Source organism: Chionomys nivalis, chromosome 5 (assembly GCF_950005125.1).
Source record: "Chionomys nivalis chromosome 5, mChiNiv1.1, whole genome shotgun sequence".
Lineage (NCBI taxonomy): Eukaryota > Metazoa > Chordata > Mammalia > Rodentia > Cricetidae > Chionomys > Chionomys nivalis.
The window spans coordinates 21,940,573-21,960,677 of record NC_080090.1 but is presented as its reverse complement, the minus strand read 5'-3'; the positions used below and the strand labels follow the sequence as shown (position 1 = coordinate 21,960,677).

Sequence of the window (20,105 nt, the reverse complement as noted above, 5' to 3'; positions counted from 1 at the left end):
TGTAGAAATAAACCAAGGAAATTTGGGCATGGTCTTGCATGCTATAATCCCAACACTTAGGAGGTAGAAGCAGGAGAATCAGAAATTCAAAGTCATTCTTGACTACATAATAAGTTTAAGGCCAGCCAGGGCTATGTGAGACCCTATCTCAAAGAACCAAACCAAAGGAAAAACAAAACCCAAACAAGTCAAGGAGAAAAGAGGGCAGTTGGAGAGTAGGGTCACTGTATCATGCTATCTCTGCAGTTTTCCAAAGCAAGACAGTGGTGTAAACAAGATGGTTTGGGAGATAGGGCCATTATGTTCATCCTCTAGGGCTTTGCCATTGCAGTTTTCTGTCAGACCGACTAGGCTATTTGAAGTACACCCAGATGTGACCAGCCATGCCAACAGGAGGAGCTTGGTACAGGCTTTGTGAGCCTGTGCCCTCTCCTCCCTGCCAGTACTGGGGAGCTTAGCATTCACTCTGCAGTAACCTGGCTGTGGCTTTCCATACGGTTGCTCCATGCTCACATTCAAGACACACTCTCTGCTCGGGATATACGCACTAATGAGGTCAGCTCCCAGCCTGTGCTGTCCCCGCTGATCAGGGAAAGCTATGTAGATAGTCTTGAGTTCTGTGAGAAAGGTTCTGGAGGAAGTATCCTGCGTGATTTTTCTCAGTTCTCCCAGGAATTGTGTACAGCTAATTCTATCCTAGAACATATGTTAATTTTATACCTACACAGTTGTTTTTAGGTACTAGGGGTTCATCCCCAGAACATTGAGTTGAGAAAGGCCCCATACCGCTCCACTTTAAAAGTACTGCTTGTGCCATATGCTGCTAGCACAGCGTGTTCCCTGTGGTCTAGCTAAAGTGACTTGGAAAATGCATTTTTAAAAATCTGTTAATTAAAATAAGAAGCAATTTGGAAAAGTAAAGTGGCTAGGTTCTCATTTGTGACCATGAAATGCCCAGGACAAGAAGTACTTTCTTCATCTTTTGCAGGCAGAAAGCATGTTTACATCAAAGTTAAGGGCCTTAGATTAGAGGAGTGAGGGAGAGTATGACCTGGGTGGGGTTTGTGTTGCTCTTGAATGTGTGGGTTGCATGGATTGCTATGTGGTATTGCAGTTGCTGTAATTTGTAGATGGTATAGTGAGAATGTTGTACTAACTTGTTGTACTAATGTGAACGCATCTGCTGTTTCTCTGCTGACTCTGCTGACTTAAAGTAATCCTTTAACTGGAGTGGAAGGCAATGTTTTGGTATTTGAGTAAGCAGAAGAGCATTTGGGTTAGACTTTTTACACTTATATTTTCCTGTCCTCAAAATTTGCATACTCTTCAGAATTCCATTTTGCTTTAGTTCCGGTTAGTCTGAAACAGTAAGAGAAACCAATTTTCTGGTCTCTTAGGGACTGACAATAACATTTCCAAGGCAGGAAAGGACCTTCTGAATAAGGGAATGAATGTACCCAAATTTAGGGGATTGTGACATTTCTCATTATTTTGACTCTCTTGAAAAGAACACTAAATTAGTGGGTAACACCAAGAGAATGTAGAACGCTTTAAAGGCAAAGCGGTCCCTTAACACCTGTCCCATGTGAATTTAGCCCCCAGAACTTACTAGAACCTGAATATTCTGTGAGCCTGGAAAACAATCATTTGTTTTTAGGGGAACATTGAATAAAAACTAGCTGTGGAAGATGGGTTTCAGTTTGTGCTTCCAAGTAAACTGTCAGTTAAATTATTTTAATATGCTTATACCTTTGCATGTCAACCCCATATAATTCAGGCTCACTCTTTGAAATATCTACTAGAATATATTAATATGCTGCCAAATCCTTTGCTCATCCCTCTCTCTTTACTGCTTCCTCTGGTCCCCACTGGGAGGCATGTAATAACTGGTCCAGTCTGAGAGTGTTCTCCTCTCCCTCTGGATTTGGGTAGCTGCTGTAGAAATTTTCCATCTGTCGCTCAGTCCTAGTGAGTGGCTTGTCAAAGGCTCAAATATTTCTTCTCTAAATATCTTTTCACTGCCTGTCACTATTCATCCGTTTCCCCTTCCCCTTTTCTTGGATCATTGCAGGCAAGTGCAACAAAGACTTTAATTCTGTCGTGCAGCTTTCATTTTAATGTGTTTGTTGAAGGTTATTGGAGGTGAAGTTCCTCACAGCTGTATGCTTTTGTATCTGTCCTGAACCTATTTCATACATTAGCCTCATTAGAAAAAATTGACAGACCCTATTAAAGGGACAAATGAAGTCAAAGGCAGCTTCATGTATTAATGAAGCTTGAGGAGAGTGCTTTTTTTCATAACTTTTATGTCTCTATACCTACAAAGAATCTCTTGAATTAGGCATAAGCTAAATTAAAACCGTTCTCTGATACTGATGTTAGGTACTATTCTAATAGAAGAAATACAGTATAGTTTAAAACAATGACCATAAGTTCATTGAACTTAACTTTTTTTTCTTTCTCTACAGATACCACATTTTAGTCTGAAGCTTCTTAGGTTTTATTTTCAATTATATGTTTTATTTAGTCCCTGTTTTAAAATATTGTCTGTTTAAAAAAATTTAACAAATACTAAGTAACCTTTTCTTAACCATTTTTTCTCCCAAATATTTTTAAAGGATTTTCATCCCTATTTCGTTTTGTTATGTACAATTTGGTATGGTATACATGATTATTATTACCTATCTCTAAGGGTTGTTATCAGAATTAAATCTGATACTGGTACTTTGTATTATAATTTTGCTTTTTTTTTTTAATTGGTTTTTCGAGACAGTGTTTGTGTGGTTTTGGAACCTGTCCTGGAACTAGCTTTTGTAGACCAAGTTGGTCTCAGACTCACAGAGATCCACCTGCCTCTGCCTCCCGAGTGCTAGGATTAAAGGCGTGTGCACCACCACCGCCCAGCCTTGCTTCTGGTTTTAACACAAGTAGTCAACTTTCCACCAGCCCTCCCTGCTTTTTGAAATAGGACCCTATAGCCCAGGCTAGCCTTGAAACTCACTACATAGCCCAGGTTCACCTTGTGGCAGTCCTCCTGCCTCTAACTCCTGAGTGCTAAAATTGCATGTATAAGCCAACACAACTTACTTCAAGTAGTTATCTTTTATAGATTTCTAGATGAATTGCAAACATGATCGTCCACAAAAATACACTTCTCGTCCTGGTGTCTTTTGCCTATCATTTAAAAATTATCAGTCAGGCGGTGGCAGCTCATGCCTTTAATCCCAGCACTTGGGAGGCAGAGGCAGGTAGATCTCTGTGAGTCTGAGGTCAGTCTGGTCTACAGAGTGAGGTCCAGGAGAGCCAGGACCACACAATGAAACCATGTCTCGAAAAACAAAAAACAACAACAACAAAAAATTATCAGCTAATAATTCCCCCCAGTAAAACTGGCATCTGTTGGCTTTAATGGAAAAATACATATGTTCATATCTATAAGCAGCTTTTATGCAAGAAAATGAGAAATCAAACAGTTTTAATTATTTGGTGTCTTGTCCAAGAGGCAAGTAGGTGTGAGTACACTTTTTTTTTTTTTTTTTTTTTTTTTTTTTGGTTTTTCGAGACAGGGTTTCTCTGTGGTTTTTGGAGCCTGTCCTGGAACTAGCTCTTGTAGACCAGGTTGGTCTCGAACTCACAGAGATCCGCCTGCCTCTGCCTCCCAAGTGCTGGGATTAAAGGCGTGTGCCACCACCGCCCGGCCGTGAGTACACTTTTTGCTAGTACCTTATTGCTGTATCTTCTCATAGTGTTTATAATAGTTCTTCCAAACTAAATAACTGTTTTGTTTAATATGTGTAGTTCTGCAGTGCATCTGGAATGCCTCTGCACATTGCTTCCAGTTTGGGAAACACTAAAGCACAAACTCCCCCGGGGCATTTCTTCAAATTGCTTCTATCATGAGGATTGGAGATATTGCTCAGAATTTAAGAGCACTGACCACTCTTCCATAGAACCTGGGGGTTCAGTTCCCAGCACCCACTTAGCAGCTTACAAATATCTGTAACTTCAATTCCAGAGGATATGAAGCCCTCTTCTGGCCTCTGCAGGCACTGGTCATGAATGTAGTCTCACAGATGTACATGCAGGCAAACCCCCATACTCATCAAATAATAAAATACATTTTTTGAAAAAAATTAAAAAGTAAAAAAAATAAAAATTTAAGATGGGAAAAGGTTGCTATAGGTTTTATGACCCTGAAAGAAGACATTGAGTGATTACCATTTGAGGCCACATTTAGAGAAGAATGGAAATGCTATTAATCTGAAATAGAATGGTCTTTGAGATGAGATTTAATGAACTGAGTTGTGTTGGAAGTTTGGGCCGGCTCCTAGCAGGGGTCTTGTAAGTGTTAAGGAAGGAGCTAGTGCACACACAGAGGTATTTGTGAGCTCCTTTCTTCCTTTTCTCTAGGTTTACCTGCCCGGTTCCTTTTATCTTAGTCTTTCGATACCTATATGCAGTTCTGCTACTTTGCTCTTATGACATTGTATTTGCATCTTTCATTCCACTCCTTAACCCTCCGAAGGTCTGAGGAAAAAAAATTTGTCTCCTGGTGCTGTGGAGTCGGATGTGAGAGGAATAACCGGGGTTGACCTGTTTGGAACTACAGATGCAGTGGTGAAGCACGTACTTGAGGTATTTATCTGTGTTGCCGGTGGTGAGTGGGTGCTACCCGCTAGGGAATACGCTGTTCGTTTTATTTCATCTCTATATGGGTGTGTGATGTGTGTGGGTGTGTGCCTCAACACGTGTGTGGAGTCTAGAGGACAAGTTTATAGAGTTGGTTCTCTCAGTCTTTTTATGAGTCCCAGGATTTAAACTGTGACTTAGGGAGTGAGCATTTTATCCACTGAGCCATCTTGCTGGCCAACGATTTTTCATTCTTTCAGCAAATATGTAAGTATTGGGCACCATTTGAGGTTTGGAGAATAGAACTGTAAGTAAGCCAACATTGAAAGGGAGAGATATGCTATCTTATAAACCCAGTGGGGAAAAAGGAAGAAAACTGGACATGTGCTTCATCCCTGTCACAAAGCAGAACCCATTATTAGGCTTGTGGAAGGAAGGCTCCTAAAGAAAGTCAGTGAGAGCCGGGCAGTGGTGGAGCTGGGCGGTGGTGGCGCATGCCTTTAATCCCAGCACTAGAGAAGCAGAGAGAGGTAGATCTCTGTGAGTTCGAGACCAGCCTGGTCTACAGGAGCTAGTTCCAGGGCAGGTTTCAAAGCTAAGAGAAACCCTGTCTTGAAAAACCAGAAAAAAAGAGAAATTCAGTGAGAAGGACCAAGAGCCAATTTCATATGAGAAACTTTGTTAATGATGAGAAATGGAAAAGAAACTAGGTTTTCTGGTGGTGGTGTTGCACACCTTTAATCCCAACACTTGGGAGGCAGAGGCAGGTCTGTGAGTTTGAGGCCAGCCTGGTCTACAGGAGCTAGTTCCAAGACAGCGGGGACTGTAGCACAGAGAAACCCTGTCTCAAAAAACCAAAAAAAGAGTCTAAACCATACAACTACTCACTGAAATACATACTATTTGAATCAAAGCTGCCTTACCTATGATTCTGTCAAAGAATGAAGTACAATAGAATAGGGACTATCTTGCATCATCATTCTTAAACTTTCATAGGAATTCTCAAGAGTTGATTTATGTATTATATCTGTCAATATTAGCCATATTTTCTTTTTTTTTCTTTTTTTTTCTTGCTGATTTTTTTTATTGATTAATTAATTTAATTATTAAAGATTTCTGCCTCTTCCCCGCCACCACCTCCCATTCCCTCCCCCTCCCCCAATCAAGTCTTCCTTCCTCCTCAGCCCAAAGAGCAAGCAGGTTTCTCTGCCCTGTGGGAGGTCCAAGGACCACCCACCTCCATCCAGGTCTATTAAGGTGAGCATCCAAACTACCTGGGCTCCCACAAAGCCATTATATGCAATAGGATCAAGAACCCATTGCCATTGTTCTTCAGTTCTCAGTAGTCCTCATTGTCCATTATGTTCAGCGAGACCGGTTTTGTCCCATGCTTTTTCAGTCCCCGGCCAGCTGGCCTTGGTGAGTTCCCGATAGAACATCCCCATTGCCTCAGTGTGTGGGTGCACCCCTCGCCGTCCTGAGTTCCTTGCTCGTGCTCACTCTCCTTCTGCTCCTCCTTTGGATCGTGAGACTTCAGTCCAGTGCTCCAATGTTGGTCTCTGTCTCTGTCTTCTTTCATCGCCTGATGAAGGTTAATATTCAGGGGGATGCTTATATGTTTTTCTTTGGGTTCACCTTCTTATTTAGCTTCTCTAGAGTCACGATTTATAGTCTCAATGTCCTTTATTTATGGCTAGAAACCAAATATGAGTGAGTACATCCCATGTTCCTCTTTTTGGGTCTGGCTTATCTCACTCAGGATAGTGTTTTCTATTTCCGTCCATTTGTATGCAAAATTCAAGAAGTCATTGTTTTTTACTGCTGAGTAGTACTCTAATATGTATATATTCCATACTTTCTTCATCCATTCTTCCATTGAAGGACATCTAGGTTGTTTCCAGGTTCTGATTAGCCATATTTTAAATGAAGCAGGTCTTTTTATTTATTTTTATGTATGAGAGTGATTTACTTTTGGGGGAACAAGGAGGAGTGGAGGGAATGGTAACTGGTTGGGATGTATTGTATGAGAGAAGAATCTATTTTCAATTAAAAAAATTTTTTAAGTGTTTTACTTGCAAGTATATCTATACCATATGAATGTCTGATCCCTTCAGAGGCCATCAGAGGGCACTAAATCTCTTAGGACTAGAGTTACAGGCAATTATGAACAGTCATATATGGTTGCTGGGAACCAAACCTGGGTGGGTCCTTTTCAATAAAAGTCAGTACTCTTAACCAGTGAACCATCTCTTTAGCCCCTTGTTTTTTGTTTTTATTGTTTTTGTTTGTGCTAGGAATTAAACCTGGTACCTTGCACATAGTAAACAGATGCTCTACCATTGAATTGAATTACACCCCCAGCCTAAAACTGAGGGCCTTTAAAAAGATGGGCTCTGTCAGCATATATCTCTTTAACTGTCAGAGCAATGATGTCATCACCTATCACGTATCCTATGGAAAATATGGATAATAACAATAAAGTCTTAGGATTAGGAAAGTAGCTTTGAGTTTACAGACTTTCAGATGGCTCTTGGAACTCCTTCAAAGGATTCCAGATCATGCTCTGAGAACTTCTGAATTAACTTATAAAGTAGGTCTTTATACTTAAGAAGTTACAGTTACTTGGAGCAATAAAACATACATAGACAAGTAAAAAGGAAGGCAAAACATACTAAATACAAATAAAACTAGCTCAGTGGTGTGGTGCATGCCTTTAATCCCAGCACTCAGGAGGCAGAGGCAGGCGGATCTCTGTGAGTTTGAGGCCAGCTTGATCTACAAGAGCTGGTTCCAGGACAGGCTACAAGCCTACAGAGAAACCCTGTCTTAAGAAAACAAAACAAGGGGTTGGTGAGATGGCTCAGTGGTTAAGAGCACTGACTGCTCTTCCAGAGGTCCTGAGTTCAATTTCCAGTAATCACATGGTGGCTCACAGACATCTGTAATGAGATCTGGTGCCCCCTTCTGGTGTGCAGGTATACATGGAAGGAATGTTGTATACATAATAAATAAATCTTTAGAAAAATAAATAAATAAAGAAAGAAAGAAAGAAAGAAAGAAAGAAAGAAAGAAAGAAAGAAAGAAAGAAAGAAAGAAAGAAAGCTAAATTTCCTGGTGGAAATCTTTGGAACGACCCATGAGAATTTGAAGTAAGTGAACATATTGACATGGCTATTCTAATGTTCAAAGCTTTACAGTAAGCCAAGTATAATGCCACATACCTGTACTCCAGAAGACTGAAGGAGAAAGGTCTGGAGTTTAAACCCAACTCAATCTATACAACAAGACCCTGTCTTTAAAAAACATATCAAATGAAAATAAAACAACAACAAATGGACTTTAAAGTGGCACAGTCCCTTGAGTCTTTTTACTTGAAGAGTGTTTCAGAGGGCTGGAGAAATAGCTCAGCGGTAGACTACTGTCTTAGCATATCCGAGGCCCTGAGTTAGAGTGCCTGTATTGCAGAAAAAGAAACACCAGCGTGATTGCTTTGAATTGTGTCTTTAAAGCTGTTTTTGAAGACCCACCTTGTCTTTTTAACAGGGCCATGATCGTGGAGTAAACTGGGCTGCCTTCCACCCCACCATGCCCCTTATTGTATCTGGGGCAGACGACCGACAAGTGAAGATCTGGCGCATGAATGGTGAGTAAGGCTGTGGTGGTGTTGCCATATCCGAGAAAGGGACTGCTGGCCAGTGAGGGAAAGTAGCCAGGTCTTCTGGATTTGGATCTGTTTCCCTTCCTTGGGTGATTATTTCCTGCTAGTTCTAAGTGATTAGTCATTATTTCTTCCTTTTTTCCTCATGGCTTATAACCTTATTAAGAGACATGAGCATAGTTAGAGTAAAAATTCATGCAGTCATTTAACAAATAATAACTGTTTTGTTTCAGATTGTGTTCAGGACTCTATATTATTGTGAGTAGAAAATTCCGTGCTATAAAGTTTATATTGTTCTAAAATGTCAGCTAGTAATACATACAAAGAGAATAAAATAGAATAAAAGCTTATAGAATTTTTTAATATAGGTATTGTAGTCAATAGGGGCTCAGAATAAAAGATCAGAGATGTACAGAAAAACTAGGAAGTTTAGAGTTGAGATAGCATGTGATAGCAGCTTCAGCTACTCAAGAGGCTGAGTCCGTATTGTTCCTAGGAGTTCAAAGCCAGCTTGTACAACACAGCAAAACTGTATCTCCTCAGAAAAGAGGGTGTTGGGGATAGAATAACAGCAAAACCACACAGACAAACAATACATAAAGAGGAAAAGACTTACATAAAATCATTGCCCCATTTGGGGAAAAATTATTTTAGTATTTTTGCAATAATATGTAACACTTGATTAAGAGTATCACAGCTAGATATGGTGGTATATTCTTGCAGTCTCAGCATGTACGATGTTGATCACAAGTATAAGACCAGCCTGAGCCACATAGCAAAACCTCGTCTCTTCAAAACATTGGGGCTATAGAGATAGCTCAGTGGACCTTCAGAGGACCTGATTTTGGTTCCTGACATAGCACCTATGTCAGACTTCTCACAACCACCTATTACTCCAGCTCTGGGGGATCCAGTGCCTTGTCCTGGCCTCCACAGGCACTGTACTTAGGTGCACAAACTCACAGACACACACACATAATTAAAAATACAAATAAAATCTTTTTTTTTTTTTTAAAGGATGTTGGATTTATAGATGCCAGACTTATAGAGAATTGTGGTAATAATTCCTTTTGTTCTTCAGAGTCAAAGGCATGGGAAGTTGACACCTGCCGGGGCCATTACAACAATGTGTCTTGTGCTGTTTTCCACCCTCGCCAAGAGTTGATCCTCAGCAATTCTGAGGACAAGAGTATCCGAGTCTGGGATATGTCTAAGCGGTAAGAAAATTATTAATGTTATGTGACTTTCTTATTCTCTGTCTTTGAAAATGAGATTAGAAACCAACCATGGTAGCACATACCTGTAATGTCAGCACTTGGGTGTTGGCAGGGGGTGGTCATCTGCTGTATGGTGAGTTGGACCCAACCAAGGTTACCTGAAACCCTGTCTCAAAAATTTAAAAACAAAACAAAACAAAACCAACAACAAATGATGAGATGGCTCAGCAGGTAAAATCACTTTGCATACAAGTTTGATGACCTGCTTTAATCCCTGAGCCTACAGTAGAAGAAGAGAACCATCTCCCAAAAGCAAGTTGTCCTCTGACTTTCACATGAGTAGGTGGTGTGCACATGTACACACCTTATACGTTAATACTTTTTTTTAAAGGAAAGGGAAAAGTTAGAATTTTCTTTCTCTTTAGCATGAAAAAAAATCAAGCCCTACATTATGAAAATTTGAAGGGTATAGTTCTTTGTGGTAAAAGTGTTTGCCTATCGTGCATGAGACCCTCAATTTAATGTCCACTGCTGTTAAAATAAATAAGCAAACAAACCTTAGAGACTGAAATATCAACACATATTTATTAGATAGAAATCTCCATGTATTCTTCTTTCTCCTCTAAACTTAAATGTGATTTTTTTTCCTTCTTGGATGCTTAGCTAAGGAGGTGAGAACTGGGAAATGAGCATGCAGTAGGAAGTGGCAAGGGAGAAGCTGACGAGTTGCAGTAATAGGATCAGTTTGTCCTTGAAGACTGTGTCCCGACACACGACTTCATCTATACTGTTTGTCAGCTTATATGCTTTCTGTCAGTTCTCGTGTGTATGTTGTACTGAAGTTTCATAATTAACAGTTTTCTTCGTGTACCTTTTCATTTCCTAGGACTGGGGTTCAGACTTTCCGCAGGGATCATGATCGTTTCTGGGTCCTAGCTGCCCACCCCAACCTTAACCTGTTTGCAGCAGGTGAGAGCCATTTCTTATCCCACCCCTCTGATTTAGTTAAACGTTTGTAAGGTTTGAAAGTGGGTTTTCATTAGTTTTGTCTCCAGTATGCGGTAATAAGATAACAAAAAGAAGCAGAATTCTCAGAGCCACCTAATTGAAGAGCTTCTCATTTTTACCTCTCTTTTGGGGAAAGTATTCTTTAGTGTTCTTCTCATCCCAGATCTGTTTAACCTTAAGCTCATTCTCTTGGATGTGCTCCTAGGAGCTCATTGGAGACTAATATTGAACACTTAGAGTTCTCACACTGAGAAAATAGAAGTCAAGTCTATTTCATTCATTTGTCAAATACATAATAAATATTAGGCTCTGAGTGCTGATATCAAAGCAGTGCATGAAAGTCCCTGTCTTGATGGAACTTTAAGGGAAATAGACTGTAAACAGTAAGTATATAAAATGATGTGTGTTTTAAAACGCTTTGAACAAAAATGAAGCAAAAAGAAAGATGACAGTGTGTGTCCTACTGGCTTATATTGAGTGTTCAGGAAAATGAAAATGAATGAAAAAGGAAGACTGTCATAGGCAAAGAACATGAACTAGATGAAAAAGAGAAGTTCTTAGCACGATAGGGGAATATTAGAAATGCCAGTATACAGAAATACATAGTACATGGTATTAGATAGTAGGAAGTAAAACCACATCAGATTTTGCTTGGTTTTATAAGCTATGGCTTGTAATTGACTGTTTTTACTCTGTTCTTTGGGGGCTTGCCCCCCAGCTCCCAAGTAAATACGTGGAGACTTATTCTTAATTAGGAATACCTGGCCTTAGCTTGACTTGTTTCTAGCCAGCTTTTCTAACTTAAATTATCCTATCTACCTTTTGCCTCTGGGTTTATACCTTTCTTTATTCTAGGTGTCTTTCTTATTTCTTACTCTGTTGTTGGCTGTGTGGCTGAGTGGCTGGCCCCTGGCATCCTCCTTTCCTTTTCCTTTTCTCACTCCTCCTTCTCTTTTTCTCCTTCTGTTTATTCTCTCTGCCCCTGGAAACCCCACCTATCTCTTTCCTTCCTAGCTATTGGCTGTTCAGCTCTTTATTAGACCAATCAGGTATTTTAGGCAGGCAAAGTAACACAGTTTCACAGGGCTAAACAAATGCAACATAAAAGAATGCAACACATCTTTGCATCATTAAACAAATATTCCACAGCATAAACAAATCTAACACATCTTAAACTGATATTCCATAATAATGGCTAGAACTTAATATTTTACTCTGGCTGGGCAGTAGTGTCACTCACCTTTAATCCCAGGTGGAGCTCTGTGTGTTCAAGACCGGCCTGGTCTACAGAGTGAGTTTCTAGGACAGCTAGAGTGTGTGAGAAACCCTGTCTCAAAAAAACAAACAAAATTTAATTGGATGAATTAAAAGCCACTGGAAAGGGGCTAAAAAGATGGCGCAGTGGTTAAGAGCCCTTGTTATTCTTGGAGAAGACTGTGGTTTGACTCCCAGCACCCACACAGTAACACAACCATCCATAACTCTAGTTCCAGAGAATCAGATGCCCTCTTCTGACCTCTGGAGGCACGTATGTGGTATACAGATATACATGTAGGCAAAGCACTCACACACAGAAAAAAAATCTATCAAGTTTTTAAAAGAAGCCATTGGAAGATTTTGAGTTGAAAGTAAAGCTGGTTTGTACATGGAGAGCAAGCAATTGGAGTATAAAAATAAGATTATTTAAGGAGTGGATGGTGCTAATTGGGAGAATACAAACTTTTTTCCTCTCCAGGCAGGGTTTCTCTGGTAGCCCTAACTGTCCTCGAACTCACAAAAACCTGACTGCATCTGTCTCTATTGTGCTGGGAATAAAGGCGTGTGCCACTACCACCTGGAAACATTTTCTTAAAAACATCATAAAAGCTTTTTTTTGTTATAGGCTGGGCAGTGGTATCCCACTCCTTTAATCTCAGCAGTCAGGAGGCAGAGGCAGGAGGATCTCTGAATTCGAGGCCAGCCTGGTCTACAAAGTGAGTTCTACAATAATAGAGAGAGCCTGTCTCAAAAAAAAAAAAGAAACAAAAAGATTTTTCGCTTTTTGTTTTTTAATTTATTTACTTGTTTCATAAAGGCTTCTTAAATTGACTTTCATGTGCAGGCGAAATGGCTCAGCTGGTAAAAGTGTTTGCCAATAAGCCTGACCACCTGAGACAATCCCCGGAACCCACGTGGTAGGAGAAAACCGACTCTCACAAGTAGTCCTCCCGCCTCCAAACACATAAAATCATATGCCCTCCCCCGGTAAACAAAGAAATGTAGAAAAAGTGAACATTCATTCTTTTAAGCAGATAGTTTTTATGGTTTTCTTACTTGCTAAAGACTGAGGAAGAATGAAAAATCATATAAATCTGTCTTCAGAGAACATGTTAAATAGTTGGGGTGAGACACGTGAATGCTAACAGCGGTTTATACACAGTATTAAGGGAATACACAGAGGGTGTACTAAACACAGGGCTGGGAATATAGTTCATTGGTAGAGTGCTTTCCTAGCTTGTTTGATATCCTGGGTTCAAGAAGAAAGGGCAAGGAGATAAGTGACAGAAAATTACTTGGAAAAAGATTCGAAGGATTGTGAGAGTTTAGGAATGCTTTTAGATGTTATATTATTCTGTTATCTATAGCTCTAGCGAAATACTTCACACTAGGTACTTTTTTAAAAAAGAGATTTAGACTAGAGAGATGCCTCATGGGTGAAGAGTACTTGCTACCCTTAAAGAGGATTAAGGTTCCATTCCCAGCACCCACATGGTGGTTCAGAGCTGCCTGTTACTCCAGTTCCAAGGGATCTGATGCCCTCTTTTGGCTTCCTCGGGCACTGGGCATATACAATGTGGATATAATTTGAATGCAGGTACTCACATGTAGAAAAAGAAAAGGTGTTTATTTTTTTCACCATTAAAGAGGTTGAAAATCCGAGATTGAGCAGCCCAACTGTTTGTCCTTTGGTGAGGATTCCCTTGGCTCAATTACAGTATGACACAAAGCATCTTGATAGTAGTGATCAAGAGGGAGAGATCACATGACCAGGGAAGACTCCAGAGAGAATTCAGGATATTCTTTGTATAGCAACATTCTCCCCAGGGTGCTCTAATGACCTAGTGACATTTCACTAAGCCTCATCTCTTAGAGATTCTACCACCTCAGCATCTCACACTAAGCTTCTACACGTGAACCCTTGAGGCACAGTCCATCTCCAAGCCGTAGGAGATGCCCTCTACCCTTTTAGCATTGAATATATTCATCTGTGTATCTCCTATTTCTAACCATCCTTTTGCTTACAGATGATTGTTTCCTCTCTTCCCTCTGTTCTCTAGGCCATGATGGTGGAATGATTGTATTTAAGCTGGAACGTGAGCGTCCAGCCTATGCTGTTCATGGCAATATGCTGCATTATGTAAAGGACCGGTTCCTGCGTCAGCTGGACTTCAACAGCTCCAAAGATGTAGCTGTGATGCAGTTGAGGAGGCAAGTCTGACTTCTCCTTTCCACACCCTTTCATCTGTTGCACTTCCTCAGGCAGGACTCTTTAACCAGCCTTTTGGGTCTCAGCTATCAGACATCGATTCCCATTGAGCAAACCTCTTCAGTTTAATTCCCATAATGACAGATACAGAGGTGTCATGAACAGGAGGTCTTCTATTGGGACTGCTCGTGGCTCTGTGCAAGGACATTCTACTAATGTCTACAAAATCTCTTGCAGATCACAGAAAGCTCCTAGCTAAAAAGTAGCCCAATTTGGTAATGCAAATTTTGGCCTTTTTCATTTATGCCTTGAGGAACTTTGTGGCAGAGTGGGGTGATAAACCTAAATGACTGGAGTTCAGGATAATAAAATAGGGAAGATATTTTTTAAGAGTTGCAGTATATCAGAATTCAACCTTTACAGCAAAATCCCACAACCCTAAAAGGGAAAACTGTGTCTCTGGAACGGTTAGCTCTGAAGATATGATAACCTCTGGGATGCCTGGCCAAAGGACCTGTGCTTTGAATGCCAGCTGCAGCATGCTGAAACATTCATGGCAGCAAACACTGGCATGCAGGCTTGATAACCACCCGCTAGCTTCACTATGACAAAAAAATGGGTTTTTGTGAACAGTCCCAGGGACAGAAGAAAACAAGCAGAGAAATCACATCAGGCTACACTGTGGTGTCCACTGCAATTATGCATAGGAATTTGTACCAGGCAGAACTGTCACCACTTACCACCTTCTGATGGAAATGTGGCTTGTGCTTTGCTGATTGTACGATTAAGTAGTCAAGCTTTAATGGAAAGAGAAAAAAACACAGTATCTGTTTTTCCTCAGTATAGAAGTAGTGAACATATGTGTACTGAGTGGCTATGTAGACATTGAAGGGATAATTTTTTTTTTCTTTCCTGTTCTTTTTTTCTTTTGTTTTTTTGAGTCAGGGTTTCTCTTGTGTAACAGCCCTAGCTGTCCTGGAACTAACTCTTGTAGACCAGGCTGGCCTCGAACTCACAGAGATCCATCTGTCTCTGCCTCCTGAATGCTGGGATTAAAGGCATGTACCACCACCGCCCAGCCTTCTTTTCTATTCTTACACCTATTCTATTTCTTCCTTTTTTATGTAGTGGTTCCAAGTTTCCAGTGTTCAACATGTCATACAATCCAGCAGAAAATGCAGTCCTGCTGTGTACTGTAAGTAATTATGGCTTCTCTAGGTTCTCCTCAGTTTTTGTATCTTACTGCCTTTAGAGAGCCACTGATGGCATTTTTTGAGACACTTTGACTGTCCTCAGACTCACCCTGTAGACCAGGCTGGCCTTGAATTCACAGAGATCCACCTCCCTCTGCCTCCCCAGTGCTGGGATTAAAGGCTAAAGGCATGTGTACCACCATTACCCGGCCTCTAATTGCCTCTTTAAAGCTCCTCCCTTCCCCCTCAGTACTGAGGAGTAAACCTATGGGCACCTGGTGGGCAAGTTGACCCTTTCCTGATAAAGCTCCTAACGGATGTTTTGTAAGAGCTGACGCAGTGGACACTCCAGCTCACACTAATGGTCATGAACCTGCTAAAGGTTGTGAAGTGGTCAGAAGGAATGCTTGAATTGTGTGCTGAACACACAGGAGATGCCTTCTGTTCCTTTTGCTCAGGTGAACACAGCAGGCCTGTGCTGGAAGCTGATTCTCCAGTGAATCACCTCTGAGTTTTCAGGGCCCTCCCCGTTTCCTGCCACATAATTTGGGGAAAAAAAAAAAAAAAGAATGGAGAAATGGCATTCTGATTTTAGTATACTGGTGGCTGAATGAAAACTGCTTTTCCTATATAACTTTTCATACATAATCTTGCTCATTTAGTATCTAACACAACCATATTCTTCTGACAGTTTCTTGACTGTCTTCTTAGATCGGTTTTGTTTTGTTTTCCTTTTCTTTTTTCAAGTATACTTTTAAGTTGACAAGTATATTCAGATGAAGCACCAGGTTCCTCGTCTTTTAATTTGTGGAATAGAGAGAAATCTTTGTGTCTATTCAGATAATATCTGCATTTTTAGAGGATAAAGAAAATAGTGCCATCAGTGCTTGGTTATTTGGCTAAGAGCGTTATAATTGTTACATATAGAAATAACTGAAGTACCCTCTGGGTACGGGTAATGGAAGTATGCGTTCAGTATTGTCTGTGTTGCAGTGATATCTTCTCTGTCAGAAAACGGTGTCTTCAATGCTGCTTCCTAAACATGTCTTCCTTTTCCCTACAGAGAGCAAGCAATTTAGAGAATAGTACTTATGATCTATACACCATCCCCAAAGATGCAGACTCCCAGAATCCTGATGGTGGGTGTTCTTTGTCTCCTCCACTCTGCTTCTAGCTCTCCTCACCAATATCATCACTTCTTTTCAAGTTTTTCATATCCCATCCACAGGCCGTGGCTACATCACTCATGTCTGTTGGCAGGTGCTGCTGACAGTTGCACCAGAGGCAATTGTGGTGTGAAATATTCATGTTCTGCCTCCATTTTATTACCCCAGCTAGATATATATATTTTATAATTTGGTTATTAGAAACTCTCCATTTTCTCTTTCAGCACAGCATGTTATCCTAGATTATTGTCAGCCGATATGACTTTCACCCTGGTAGTTTCATTTATTTAAAAATGTGGCGCCAGTCTTGCAATGTCTCATCCTGGGCCTGGGGATTTATTCTTGCCTTTCTATATCCAGATCCGATTTGCTTTCTTTTGCATGTCAAAAAGATGAGGCTGCTAACAGCCCCATGACCCACCTGGGATCCCAGGATCCAGCTGAGACCCCTGCCTGCCTCTTTCATCACCACCATCCCCTGTTGATGTTCTTACTATTAGAATTTGCTGACAAAACATTCTCAGAATGGATTGGAGTCTCATTTATGCTCTTTTCAGTGCAGTTCTTCCAGTGGATTTACAGGCCTTAAACAATCTAAAGCTTATTCCACAGGCCCTGCCTTTTACTAGTACATTTTGTTATTTTATACTCTCCAAAGTTCTGAGAAATATTTTGCTAGGTCTCTCCCTTTTGTGAGTGCCAAGAGGTCATTATTATTGTAATATTCTCTTTTGTTTGTTTTGTTGTTTTGGAGAGTGCATATATGCGAATAAGAGAGGGTCTCACTGTGTAACCCAGAGAAGCCTAGAACTCATAGTTGCCCTTAATACTGGAATTACACATTATGCCATCTCCCTTTACCCTTTTAAATGTGCTCAGTCTGAGATGATGAGAGAAACAATATATATATTTGGATCCATAAAGTGAAGTTTCCCTCACAAATTAGTCAGTTAAGTCTTCCTAAGTAAACTTACGTTTTGGTGCCTCCCAACCCACCATAGTTTTATTCATTTTCCATATCTCTTAGCAATCAGCAGAACTTCTGTTATCCATCCTTTAAGAGGGATAGTAATTATAAAGGTGTGGTCCAGCGGTGGACACCAGAGAAAAAGTAGAAGCTCAGGTAGTATGCGTTGTGGTAGAAATTTGTTCTGTAAATTCTTTGCCATTCCAGGTACCAGAAAAGTACAAAACAAGGCTGGCCAGCATGCTCTGGTCTGTTTTCCATTGCTATAACAGATAAGATTGTTTGAATATAATCTTTACAAGTTTCTCAGAGAGTGGAGTATCCATTTCAAAATTCTAATCAGCTGCAAACTGAGGAACATTTTATAACTCTCCTCAGGGCGATAATGCTGAATTGACATTCACAGAGCAACAGCTTGATGCTGTGTTGCCCAGCACTGAGCCTGTCAACATTTAGCTGGAAGTACTGTGTCCCACCCTGCCCGACTAGGGGGCCAGCATTAGCATGTTAAAAGCAGCCGAGCAGCTGCGTCCTGGGGTGGGGTTCTGTCACTTCTCCAGCTTGCTTAGATAGGAGGTCTTAGACTTTGACAGGCTGCTTGCTGTGCCTCAGCTTGGCCAGGAAGGCCCTGCTCGTTAGCTTGATGGAGTATCTGTCTCCCAAGATGGGCAGCATTTCTGCCAGGATGTGGTGCTGGCTGAAACGCAGCCACTTGGCCTAGAGATAAGAGGCTTGGCAGGGGTGGGGGCTGGAGTTTGGAGGGAACTGGTGGAGAAAAGTCACTGACAGTAGCCTGAGGTTATGGCTGAATTAGTTAGGAAGCAGCTGAACTGGCAAAGCCAAAATGGCAGCTCCATGGCACCTGACTCTGTCACCTGCTAGTGGCTCACCACATGCTCTCATACTTTGGTTTTGTTCTTCTCAGCCCCTGAAGGGAAACGATCCTCGGGCCTGACAGCAGTTTGGGTTGCTCGGAATCGGTTTGCTGTCCTAGATCGCATGCATTCGGTGAGTTAAGGTTGAAAGTGGAAACCAGTTTAGGGAGTGTGATAGCAGTACACAGTGAAGAGCACTGCTTTTCCTTAGTCTCTCCAGAGCAGTTGTGGTCCTGGGGTCCTGGGTCTCCCTCTAGCCCTGGCCCTAGACTAATCCCTGGGGAGGAAAAGTTGATTTGTTGGGTTGATGTTATAGGGCTCTGGGCTTCTGAGCTTAGGGGAGCTAAGACCATCAGATTTTAATTAATTTAGTAAAATATCATTTATATGCAGAGATTTTCCTCCCTGTCCCACTCCCCTTATCAGTACTTAAAATGTAATAGGTTTAGATTCCCAGGCATGGTAGCACACTCATTTAAGTCTTGAGGCAGGCAGATTTCTGTGAGTTTGAGGCCAGCCTGGTCCCCAGAACAAGTTCCAGGATAGCCAGAGCTGTACAGAGAAACCCTACCTCAAAATAAATAAATGAATGAGTGAGTGAATGAATGAATGAATACGATAGGCCCATTTTAGGATAAGTGAAGGTCTCCCAATAAAATACTTAACTAAAGCTTAATCCCTGCCTGGTTTCTTTCCAACTGATTGAGAAAATCAAATTTAGGTGAATTTCATTTTTTTGTTGTTTGCTGATTTTTGAGTCCTAGGGATTGGATTTAGGGCCTTGTTCATGCAAGGTAGGTGCTCTGCCACTTACCTATATCCCAAACTATTTTTTTTTTAAACTGTGTGTGTGTATGCTGTGTAATTTTGAGCATCTCACTAAGACTAGTGAGGATCTGTGTAGACTGGGAATGAACTCACTCCTTAACCCCGACTGGGCTCGTAGTCCTATGGTCCTACCTGAGCCTCTCAAGTGGCTGAGATTATAAACCTACACCACCACGAGGACAAGGCCCAGCCTCTCATGATCTCTCTCTCTCTCTCTCTCTCTCTCTCTCTCTCTCTCTGTTTTGAGGCAGGGTTTCTCTGTGTAGTTCTCGCTGTCCTGGAACTCACTCTGCAGACCAGGCTGGCCTCAAACTCACAGAGATCCGCCTGCTTCTGCCTCCCTGAGTGCCAGGATTAAAGGCATGCACCACTACCACCCAGCTAGGATTTCTTTTTTAAGAGAGAGGTGAGAGGCCATTAGATGTCTCAGTGGGAAAGGACCCTTTCTAAGGTAGATGACCTAAATACAATCCCTGGGAACCATATGTAGAAGGAGAGAATTTCCTTCTTCACTTTCTCCTCTGACCCTACATATGGGCACCATGGTGTGTGTGTACCCACATATGCATAAACGTTGAGCAAGGTGGGGAAGAAGTGAGACCAGACAGAGGTTAATAATAAGGCCCTGGAGACAGTCTTGGAGCAATCAGCATGATGACTTGGACAGGGAAAAAGATTCTTTATTGAAAGAATAATTGCTGAGGGACGTCATTAGCTGTTACGTGACTTATTCGCCTCTTGTAACTTCACCTGTACTCATTTCAGCTTCTGATAAAGAATCTGAAGAATGAGATCACCAAAAAAATCCAGGTGCCCAACTGTGATGAAATCTTCTATGCTGGCACTGGCAACCTCTTGCTTCGGGATGCAGATTCCATCACACTCTTTGATGTCCAGCAGAAGCGGTAACATGGCAGATACCTCTGACAGACAGAGATGTAGTGAGGGAAAGTTGAAATTTTTACTAAGCCTTTTCCTAGGCTTACTATGTGGTGTAGCTGCTGCTTGTACTCTTCAAGACTGTCCATAGTTCTTTTTCTCCTTCCGTGGCAATCCTACCACCCTACGCATGCACTCTAGTGGTATAGCAACGGGCTA

The 20,105-nt window shown here is 41.2% G+C and overlaps 1 protein-coding gene across 2 annotated transcripts in view; it reads left to right on the top strand.

Annotated features, from left to right (window-relative positions):
* Positions 1-20,105, top strand: part of Copa (COPI coat complex subunit alpha) — a 47,269-nt gene that overhangs the window by 13,271 nt on the left and 13,893 nt on the right. For both annotated transcript variants that reach the window (XM_057769081.1, XM_057769082.1), the window contains exons 7-15: positions 4,526-4,635; positions 8,173-8,272; positions 9,369-9,504; positions 10,391-10,473; positions 13,830-13,980; positions 15,107-15,173; positions 16,235-16,310; positions 18,230-18,312; positions 19,773-19,912. In XM_057769081.1, the coding sequence (XP_057625064.1) occupies positions 4,526-4,635; positions 8,173-8,272; positions 9,369-9,504; positions 10,391-10,473; positions 13,830-13,980; positions 15,107-15,173; positions 16,235-16,310; positions 18,230-18,312; positions 19,773-19,912 (946 nt within the window). The remainder of the gene's footprint in view (positions 1-4,525; positions 4,636-8,172; positions 8,273-9,368; positions 9,505-10,390; positions 10,474-13,829; positions 13,981-15,106; positions 15,174-16,234; positions 16,311-18,229; positions 18,313-19,772; positions 19,913-20,105) is intronic.